This window comes from Pomacea canaliculata, linkage group LG7 (genome assembly GCF_003073045.1).
Source record: "Pomacea canaliculata isolate SZHN2017 linkage group LG7, ASM307304v1, whole genome shotgun sequence".
NCBI lineage: Eukaryota > Metazoa > Mollusca > Gastropoda > Architaenioglossa > Ampullariidae > Pomacea > Pomacea canaliculata.
This window is the reverse complement of record NC_037596.1, coordinates 4,756,390-4,768,330: the sequence shown is the minus strand read 5'-3', so window position 1 is coordinate 4,768,330 and position 11,941 is coordinate 4,756,390. Positions and strand designations below refer to the sequence as shown.

Genomic DNA, 11,941 nt, shown 5'->3' with positions numbered 1-11,941 from the left:
CTGCCATCAAAATGTTTTCGTAAAATATATGATTTTATATCGGCTGCATAATTTGGCACAAGTGTAATGCAAAACTAGTGAGCACTTGAACGCAGATTATCAGGAATCGGCTTCTTCCAGACTCTCTCTCCCCACAGAAAATACTTAAATGATTCAGATAAATAAATGTTTATTCATGGTTTTAATCATTCATGCACAGGTATGCTGGGTGAAGTAGCCTTCTGTTAGAGTACATACACACGACAAAACGCTACACATTTTTTTTTCTGAACCATACATAGCATACGAAGTGAGCAGAAAAAACACTGTATACACAGCCAGGAAATTATTTTTTTTATAAATTACACATTGTATTCATTAGGTAGCCAGATTAGCATTCGCAACAAATGTTCCATTCTCTCACAGCAAACAGCAAAGTAGACACCCAACATATTGCTCATATTCTTTGAAAAGAAAAAGACCAAAAATATTGGTGAAGACAGGAGGATGTACATCTCAGAAATGTTAAGAGTAAGCAAATCATACCTTTTACTATAACCAGTGAAGCCAGATTTGAAAAAATCACAAAAAAGCGAAAAGACTGAATTGTAAAAAAATGAGTGAAATGAACTTAGTGTGCAATAGGATCATCTCTGTCCAAGTCAGCATCAAACGTTTTAGAAACAAATGTGTAAGTCAACAATAAAAATATGGGAAAAATTCAAATTTCAAACTAAATTTTGAGCATAGTTTAAATCAAGAGAGAGGATATATCCCATAAGGATAACATCCAAGATATACCCTTCTCTAAATCCTGACTTAGCTATTAAAAATATATGACAACATGTTTAGGATGTTCTCAATTTTCTCTATTATTAAGGATACACAATGCTGTGTATTATCAAGCACATCTATGCATATTTGCTAATACAGTTTAAAAATACTTGAAATATTTAGTACTCTATGTGCTGAGGTAGTATCTGTTGTAAGTTTCTGTAAACTTAATGTCAACCAGTAACACTCTCCTGCCCAATGCACTAACAATCACTATTATATCTCTGTCATCCATCTGTAGTCAATAAACAGAGAGACTGGTGAGTGATGTTCTTATTTTTAAGAAGGAAGGAAAAAAAAAACCTATAAAAACCTTACTAATCACAAATGGAATAATTGATTTAAACTTATGTGGAAAACATTTTCTGATGTAATTTTATATATATGTGTGTAACTACACTCCATGTAATTTAAGCATTGAAGCACAACACATTAAATATCTTATTTATCTATCATCATAGTTTTAAAGAAGTAATATCTTCTTTAAGTCATAATCTAAGCATATAAAAAATGATGCCATCTTGCTTGAGCCTTCATTCTTCCTATTAAACCTGCTACAGTTAGAGCAGATGACTCTTGAAGTTTTTAATCAACCAAAAGTGATGTTTCAGCTGATGAATAACATTAGCGAATGTGCTAACAATACAGATTTTTTTAAATCTTGCATGTTTGTCATAGGCAAAGGGTTACATTGATCTTAACAAACAACAGGGAAAAAAGTTCACTGAACTAAATCAAGCAGAAAAAGCAGTTTGTCAACTTTTCTACTTGTACACTATAAAAAAAAGGAAATAAAAAAATTGTGTTGACTTTGTTATGTAATACACCTGTAAAACAAGATTTCGAACAAAACTAGCTCAAGCAAACCTTTCTTCACCACAAAAGAGTGTGCAATCAATCAAAATGGAACTTATCACAGGATAACACAAAGCAATCACACCTCCTGATATTTTTTGTGAATCGAAACAAAGACATTAAAATAAATTACAAAGAAACTGATTCAAAAATTTGATTTTCATGTATTATTTAGCTTTTTTAATTGTATATACACCTGCAGCCAAAGATATGACTAACATTCCAGAAGATTATTTGTGCTTTGAAGTGTTCAGGGATCAGTTATCTTAACACTCCTGTCACCAGTTACAAGATGACAAATGTTGGTAAATCATAGGTATTTAGGCAGGGTCTTGGAAAACCACTTACCTTAGCAAAATATAATAATACAAATGAGGATGGTATACAAAAAAAACAAAACAACTGAGAATAAATGTGTTCTGCCATGAAGAGCGCAGTTGCAACTCATGGAGCACTTAATGTGAACTGTACATTATTATAAAGGTAAAATAGCCTGCCACTTAATCTTGGCCCCATACTGTAACTCTCTTCAAATTTTCAGTCAGCAGACAAAAGCAATGCAGCTTGCTGTTAAAAATAATAATACAAAAAAAATTTACTTTCAGAGCCATGTTCATTGTGTAGCCATCTTAAAAACAGACATGTCATACCACAATAAAAAAAGCCATCAATATACGCCACAAGCATACTAACATCAACTCTACAGATGACAGACATCCATGTGAAGCATATACAATACTGCTGTTTGTATAATCTATGCTGAGGCATCTACTAATGAACACAATGAATGCCAGAAAAATAATTTCAATCTGGAGATTCAACAACTGCAATGCTGCATAACCAAGATGAACAAAGAGCAGAAGCCTGTATCTGCCAGTAAAGAATTTTATTTTCTACAGTGAAATACATCCACAAACAAACATCACACATGGAAATTGGTATGAAAATGAACATTTTCACTGAACAGCAATTCTCTTCTCTACTCCATACTAAAACATACGTTCACACATTTCAAAATGCACCAAATGGGAGAAATAGCAAGATGCATGACACAATTATAAACATCCTTTCCATTTCAAATGAAAATGATTGTAAATCAAGGGACAGAACACCATAAGCAAACTTGTAAATACATAAATCAACATTTGCTGGTCAGCTTAAATTTTACTCATATCCTTCAAATAAGCAATGAAAGAAAATATTTCATTAAACTTACGTGAACAAACATATCTAAAGTGCAGCAAAAGTACACAAGCAAAGTACCTATATTTTTCTGTGGAAAAGTAAAGACAACATTTTACACACTCAGTATCAAAATATATAAAATCAATATTCACCATTTACATTACAAATTTGCTCTGGAAAGATTAAATTAACAAGTGAAAGTGTGCATTTACTTACATTCATGGAAAGGCAGCAGGGATGTGCAGTCAACCATTTGGAATCCTGCTTTAGCTAATTAACCATGTAGAATGAATTATAATCATAATAATTATGAGTAGAAAGTGAATCAGTTTGAAAACCTATTTTGATAACCTAAAATCATGATGTAATCCCAGTTTCATGCATGTGAGTGTGGATTTAGCAAAACTCTTTTACTGTTGCAAATCAACCCCTATTCAACTTCCAGAAAAAAACAAAGGACAAACTGTTTTTGAAACCTGCTCTTCCCTGCTAAATCATATGCTATAGAACTGGGGAGAAACGTCTCATCAACATGTTTCCCTTTATTTTCATACAAAAATGATTGTGGCAATTTTTTTTTTGACAGAGTATAGTAAAATCTATCGTTGTTTTGTCATCAAGATGATGGATCAAAGCTCAAAGTTTGAACTGACATCGAAGACCAAAGTTTCCCTGACACCTTCTGTCGTGACAGCCTGCAGTTTAAAAAGTGAAATATCCTAGAGCCCCAAAACCAAGTGAATATAAACAGCTTCTCATCCCTAGGACATGCCATGTGGAAGGTGGAGCCCAACACTTCCCTCTTTCATCTTTACCCATTTGGCAGGTACTATTTTAAACTGCTGTGTGGATAGAAGGGAAGGGGTGTATGGAAAGGAGCTGAACCAGTGATTACTGAGTGCACCAATTACAGAGTTGTCTAAAAGTTCTCAAAGTAAATCAACTGTCCACTGAAGTCTCCTTTCCATATTTTACAGATTGTCTATTAGATTTTAATCACCTATTAGTTTCTCATGTTTCAAAATATGGATGTCCAGAATTAGTCATTGTAGAACACAAAGGTAAATAAAGAAGATGATGTTAAGTGAATTTTTAGTTTTTTAAATGCTAAATAAGTGGATCATATGACAATAAAATATTGTCAGTTCTGAACATAACCCACTCAACCATCATATAGCATTGAAAAAATGCATTTACAGTGTTTAGCTTGCAGAAAATATTTAATGCTGAAAACTTGTATCGACTGCAACAAAGGGCAGCAATATTTTTGAAAAGCCCATATCATAACATTTTAAAAATGCTAATAAAGAAGAAAAGCAAAGAAACCTTTAAATAAAACAACTCTATACCATATTTATTAACAACATCATTAGCAGATGGAAAAATATATATTAGCAAAACAATCCTTAGTGAATCTCAGATTGCACAAATCTGGCAAATTGTAGAACACTGAAAATTTATGAAGAATTGCAATACTTAACTGTCTGTGTCACACCAATTTTTTCCTAACTGAACAAGAATGAGCAAAAATGAGCATTTTCTATTCAGAAAAGTGAGATTGAGAAGTGCTTTGGACCACCACTGATTTAAACTCCAACAAATTCCTGTTGTTGTCCTACAATTTCTATTCTGCTCTTAATGCCTTACCTAAAAAGTTACCAAAATATGTCTTTTTAACAAAAAAAAAAAGCTTCAACATTGGTCTCGTTACATTTTACTTTAATATGATCAATATTCTTCTTTGACTAAAGCCACATTAAACTGTACTCATGAAAATTCTGCACTTTCATTTGAAAAGAAGGATACAGTTTCTACATAAAGTTTCATATCAAAGAATACAGAAGTTATTTAAAAAACAAATTCCAGGAGCATATTGTCTGTAATGTTACAGGAATGCATCCACACTTGTTCACTTCCTAGCCATACCCACACACATCCATATAATAAAACAGAAGAATATTGATGAACCACATATAAGGATAATAATTTGCTAAACATGGTGGACATCTGCTTTTTCCATGCATATTCTGTGACAGTATTTAGAAGCAATCGCTTAATGACTACTTTCAATCAATTCTCCTTGAATGTGAGCATACAGTCCATGATTACCTTCCATCATCACTAAATGATGACTGGAAAATGCATCTTCTAAAAGTAAACACAAGTAAATTGCCTGCTTTGAAGTTGAGAATACCCAGCACATGTTAGACATATAAATATACATCAATTTACAGTTTCAAGAAATAACAGTTACAAAAAGCCAGATAATCATGGGTACGTGTCTTTGCCAGACAACACTTGCTGCTGTTTTCTGAAGGCCACAGATTTAAGATATTTAATTATTGTAGCTTACTCCCATCACAATCCTAACATATGATGTGAACTGACTCAATTATCAAACTGAAAAGATCACAAACTAAACAGGGTGTTTCCTTAGGGTGACATAAACTTGACTCTTATTTATAAAAAAGGACAGTCACAGAATGCAGGTCATGTCCCAAAGTTGCATCCAAAGTGAGTATTTCATACTGTGATGTTTGTTGGGTGAAGCTATACATCAACAGAGGAGTTGCATACATGTGCAACTAAAAGAAATAATTAACTCAATAGTCAAGGCCATATTATTCTCTGTTCAAGGAAACCATGCACATCTATGGACACAGATGTATAAAGAATGCACATATCCCCTGACTTTAAAAAAAATATATTAATAGCCAAATAATGACAAGACATTAACAGAAAATACTGTTTACATTGGGTGGGAAGTGAGGAATCCTGCATGCTCCTCCAACTTCGAGGGCCGGGCATGGTTAGATAATTCAGATCGGTGGGTCGTCCCCTGCAAATAGGGTTCTAACACACAAGGCAGGCACTCAAGAGCAGTACAGCGTACAGGTTTGTACCTCTCATCTGACGAGCATACAGCATGGGCAGCACTGTCCAGCAGGCATAACAAGCAATAAGATGAGAACATCAGTGAAGTCACTAGGTCTACATCTGGAACATGGTTTTGAAATCTTGCCTTGGAGACCACGTAGTCTGAAAAGTGATTTTGCAGGCCTGAAAATCCCCTGGCAAACTCGATGTTGCAAGTAAACCTTTAGAAAACATCAAATATTCAAGATCCCTGCAGTGAACACCGAGGACCTCCACACAGTGGCTGGTCACAAAAGAAAAAAAAAAAAAAGGAATCATGAACCATCATGATCTTGGTTTCAGGTCAACTGAATGTCTCTTTCTCTGAAGTGAGTCATTCCTTTCTTAATACCAAAGAAGCTTTCCACTTTGCCATGAAGCAGCTTGCCCAGTGGTGCGGGCATAAAGACTCTTCCATCAGACTAATATGTGAGCAGACTGGTTGCCTGAGCTGATGCATGCAGATGTCTTTCAAAGCAGCAGCTGCAACGTGCATGGGAAGATAGACAGCCTGCAGTATACAATGCCATTCAACTCCAAATGTATGCTTACAGTCGTTGTCAATGACTTTGTTTTACAAACGTCCGTAAAATGTCTTCTGCCATTTTCAGGTTATTGCGTGATACTCGCAATGCATCGATGACACGGTCACGTGAATATCCTTGCCGCACCAAACTGCTTATAGTATCTTCACTAGGGGGTGCCCAGTCACCTGCATTCTCTTTGTTGACATCTTGGTTTTCATGCAGCCCTTCTCGCCTTGGTGGTGCCACTGGGGCGACTTCTTCGGGACGTGACCTACAATCATTTTTCAAATTCCAATGATTTGAAGTTTATTTTGAACCCATTATTAATATTTATATGCATGCTCATTTATTACTGCTCTCTTTCACATCTTAAGACATTAAACACAAGATATTTTAATAAAAAATATCATCACACTTTTAATTCTGTTTGATAAAACATGCAAACAAATATCACTTCAACAATGAAAAATTAAAGATTTCAGGCAAACTAGTCTTGAATGATGAAATAATACAAAAACTTATGTTTAAATATAATGAGTGTTTCATTACAGTGTTTCAAATTCAAGACCTGAAATGCAGTCTTTGCAACGCTTTATGTTTCTTGAATGAAACAAAGAAAGATGTAAAAAAAAAAATCAACAAAAAACAAAAACTGCTCGATCACCTCAAGTTGTCTGAACGATTTCGGATTGACAAGGTGAGATGATGGAAGAGAGACTAAAGGAGAGGATCACATAATGCAATCTTAGAAGTGTTTTCACAGTCAGGATGAAATTACACTGTTCAAATCAGGAATGAGGTTCATGCATGATGTACAATTGATGCTGCTCTAATAAACTCAGTCTAGATTTCACAATACTCATATACCTATCTGTTTCTGGTGTTAAAACCCCATACAACTCAGACTTTCTGATCTTCAAACACTCCAGATATTTGCACATGAAGCTCCATTTAAATAAAAGAGCAGGAAGCAACACACAGAGGAGTAATATAAGCAAACAGTATTTCTCATCCTGGCCCTACTGCCTCGGTAAAAAGACTGCCATATGCATTTATATTTTCCATGTTTACTCAAATATCATCAGCTATTTGTATTATTTTGTGAACTCTTTTCTCTTACTTGTTGACACCACTTATGAGTGCTAGTGAATATTCACTTACAAATGCACAAATACAAATGAAGCTTAATATTATGTATGGAATGATGTAAACACGCACACTCGCAGACAGAACTAGTATATTCCATAAGCAAAATACCTTTAAGTACTTAACTCACACCGCAGACTATTCATAATGCCTGCAAGTACTGATCTTTAAAACAGCCCCATTACACAGAGCAGATCATGTTGACTAAATAACCCATTTATAAACTTTCTCCATAACACTTAACTATTTAAAAAGATCTGTAGGTGAATCAGTTCAATTTAGTATGTCTCCTATTATGGATCAGCATTATTTAATACACATATAAATTAAAATGAGTCATATCAAGCCACAGAATAATTTGCATCTATGTGTATAGCAAATTCAAGATTATAGGGTGTGAGTAGGGGCACATATGACTTGTCTGATGCACTTCCAAAACACTGTGATGTGGTCATAAGGATTCACAAGAAATGAAGTTGCCATCTGGGTTGGGTGCATAAACATGATAACTGGATGCAAAGATCCTACTACTGTTTTGTATTTCAGTCTAAAAGTATTTCAGCTGACTGCTAACTGACTGCAGTACAAATGCACTCTTGCCTCCAGTGTTTCCAATGTGGTTTAATCTCTGGATAGATATAGCTGGTTATCTAGATGGGTTCACTCTTTCACCAGGTTCTGCCATCTGTCTCTCTGTCTCATTGATGCATGCCTTGCAAGATAGTTTTGACAATTCTGTTGTGACTTATTATCGAGTGACCAAAGCATGATAAGTTTCTCCTTTTTAAGGGTGGTTCTAGGTGTCTGCTGCAAGTCTTGTGCTCAGTCCAAGAAATGATTGTTAGTCTCAAGAAGTACTACATCTCCTGGGTCAGAGTAATTGTCTTTCTTCAGGTTCTTTTTCTTGTCACAGAGGTTGAGGATATTGCTTATAATTCAAGATTGGACTTTCTTCCTCTCATATCACAATACTTCTTCAGCCTCTTCTAGGACTGCCTCCATGAATTATGAATGTAGCTTGTGCATGATGTATCATTACTTGGTGTTGCTCTACCAAAAGGATGTTGACTGCAAACTCAGTCTAAATTTCACAACACCCATACATCTATATGAGCAGGTGTGAAAGAATCACACGACTTCATTGCCAGCTCATCAATACTGTTATCAATAACTATACCTGGAAAGTCGCTGCAACTCCTTCACCCCCTAAGAGCAGGCTTGTTACAAGGGTGCCAAAGATGACATTTTTCTCTTAGTTTCGATTTCGTGACCACAAAAACCAGGTAATGGTTGCCTTTAATCTCTGCCCCAGGAGAGGTCTTGGCCACTGACCGTTTGCTGAGTCCTACTGATAAGCTAATTGTTTTGCCACTGATCCTTTGCATAGTTACACATGAGACAAACATTATTCTCACTTTTGGACTTCTGTGTTCCATTACTGTAAACTATAATTGCCAGTGATATTTAGCTAACTCCCAGAAATACACCAATTAGTTTTAAAATCACAGCATAAAGAAATGACTAAATTTCATACTGAAAACAATGTCAGTGAAGTATAATACCTTCATTTAATTTTTTTCCCATCTCATCTATAAATCATCTAACAAATCATAGCCCATTTCAGTTATGATAGCATTATCTCTTTGTTGTGCTTGAATTTATGACAAGCTCCTTCTCTTTATCAAATTAAAAAAATAAATAAATAAAACAAAAGAATAAGTTTCCAAACTTCCATCCTTCTATCTGATCTCTTATGCCTTGCTCAGCCAGATAAGTGACCAAGAAGAACATATTAATGAAGTAAAATCGTGTGCTGTTACCTTTTCAGCTTGACAGTATATTGCATCTTAATTTGACCGAAGCACAGAGTTCTTATTTGCGGAAAGTATGACAGACGATGAAGCTAAATTAGTCTTAATGCGACAGACTACAAGTTTGCTTTGATATATAAAGACGTCTCAGTTTCATGTCTGAAAAAAGCACACCTTACACCAGCACTTTACGTGTATAGTTGTATACCCGTAGCAAGCTCGAGGACAGGTTTGTTTTTTTTCTTAAAAGAAGCCTATAAAAAGCATTAGAAGAAACAAAAATAGTATTTAATAATGTCTGACAAACCACCCTTTGAAGAAAAAAGATCGTGTTTCAGCTGTAAAAGATATCAATAACATAAATTATAAACAATCTGGCTCTTCTGACGTATACTAATCACGCTAACAATTTTTTTTTTTTAATCTGCTTCCATAACACAACGTTAATATAAATATATGTTACATAATGAGAAATGCAATAAATATAAATTTAAACACTGCTGCTCTTCAATATTTGTTGAAGATCCTCTAAATTAAAAGACTTAAAATGATAAAACATCTCCCTTTACAATAAATGCACCCCCTTCATTAGCTAGATAGTATTTTTTTTTTGTTGATGCAGATGCCAAAGCCAGAACTTAATCTCCTGATGGTTTTGTGAATTACTAATAATTGCTAGGGTCCTCTCTTTTACACCCACATGTATGTGATTGTCCACACACACATCACATTCTTTCACATGAGTGGGTACATGTGACTGCGACTGAATAATGCATACATATATATACACACATGCATGAACATGCATTTGGGTGCATGCACAGGCAGGCACGCGTGCGCGCACTCACACACACACACATAAGCCCCTTACATATATGATGAGTCCCCCATTGATGGGTGTGTACTACGTGGAGGTGGGGGAGCTGCATAATCACTGGGCACGCGGTAAAGAGGTGGGCGTGCATTGCCTGCAATTAAAAAAAAAAATTAATGAGTTTATTGTGCAGAACACAGATGGTCAATAAGATTAATATTATCAAATCTGAGCAGTATAGCAGCCACAGGGGACACAGCTGAGTTTGTTCTGAGAATCAAAATGTGACATTAAATGACGATACTGCTTTGTTAGCTTACAGCCACCAAACATTGATTCTGGGCAGCTCTAGAAATCTTGACAATGCTAAAATCCATACCAGCTTTTTGATTGAGTTTACGATGCAGAATGTTGCTTAATTATGTTTTTCTTCCTGTTGTGTTATAATTGGAAAAAGCCATTTATATATACAAATTTTAGCTCTATCTCATGGCATCAGCACACAAAGATGGACTTTGTTCAAAGTGTCAAGAGCAGAATGAATTTAAAATCTAGCCCAATAATTACATTACTACATTAACACAGTAATGCTGCACCAAGACATATCAAAATTATGTCAAAATGAAGTATGTTGAAATCTTTAGTAAATTTTATATCATGTTGCTTTGCTGTCCTCAATATAAACATATAAATTTATGTACATTTCAATTAAATTCATGCATTTTTTTTCAGAGAGATAGACTTCTAAGTGTTAGTCAACTTACAAGGAAGAAGGGGATTACATAATTATTTTGTATGAAAGCTCACTTTGTTAAAGACTAATTTCTGTCATCTAATTTCCAATACTGTAAACTACATGCCAAAAAAATGAAGACATCAAGTCAAGATTTGGGGGAGGGAACTGATTATCTAAACATCACACCTGTACAATGCAGCAACAATGTTTTATGTGCATTTAACTGTGTATATATATATATAATTGTGACTTAAGTCCTTGGATTATCTGCAAATTATTTCACCCACTGACTGCAAGATGCCAGAATACTACCCATTCTTCTTGCTCAAGTATAACTGATATCATATGAAAAAGCATCTTATCAACAGTTCCTGCATATTAATATCAGCAATCAGAAATACACAAATTTTCTTTTTATGTTCACACTGGTTCTTTTTAGAAGTACCAATGTGGTCATCACTTTCATACCGGAACTGGCAGTGTATTTAAAAAAAAAACTTTTGCTCTAGATATAAAATAAACCCAAATAGTTCTTTTTTTTCCAGAAAACATGTAACTGGCAATGATTTTCTTTTGTGTTATAGCTCCAAGAGCACATATTTCTTAGAAACACTTCTGGAAAAGTTTTTAATTTAGTTAATACCTTAACTCTAACAGGTCCATACAGTCAAAGGGTGAAACAGTAAGCAAAATGCACAACAAATCTTCCTGGTCATAGTGACACTGTAAAGACTAATACTAAATATAGTATTAATGATCAAACATACTATTCAATTATTAAGCGCATATTCACAAGCATTAATCATTACCCTATGCATACTATATACAAATATTTTTACATACATTTTACACTCTCTCGTGCACATATAACCGTTGCTCACCCTACACCACACACACAAACTTATATGCACTGGCGCATTAATATTGCTTTCCTCAACATGGTTAAAAAAGAGTATTTCTAAAAGCACAGGAGAAAACTAGAGGCAAATGTTTTGGTTTAGAGAGTATGGGTTAGTAATACAATATATACACCATATGCACAATACACACAAAATGAAGGAGCAATGTTAAAAAGCAATGATGGAGCTGATATTATTCATTAACTACATTTTTTAAAGAGATAAGAGAACAGATTGCA

General features: G+C 34.6%; 1 protein-coding gene across 5 annotated transcripts in view; it reads right to left on the bottom strand.

Moving 5' to 3' along the window:
- Positions 1–152: 152 nt before the first annotated feature.
- LOC112567631 (E3 ubiquitin-protein ligase CBL-like) overlaps positions 153–11,941 on the bottom strand; it is a 29,339-nt gene continuing 17,550 nt past the window's right edge. For 2 of the 5 annotated variants that reach the window (XM_025244322.1, XM_025244324.1), the window contains 2 exons: positions 10,125–10,221; positions 153–6,567 (listed from right to left, as the gene is read on the bottom strand). In XM_025244322.1, coding sequence (XP_025100107.1) covers positions 6,330–6,567; positions 10,125–10,221 — 335 coding nt within the window. In that variant the 3' untranslated portion in view covers positions 153–6,329. Of the gene's footprint in view, positions 6,568–9,487; positions 9,592–10,124; positions 10,222–11,941 lie in introns of those variants that run through there. The other 3 variants (XM_025244326.1, XM_025244327.1, XM_025244325.1) reach the window with 3 other exon arrangements.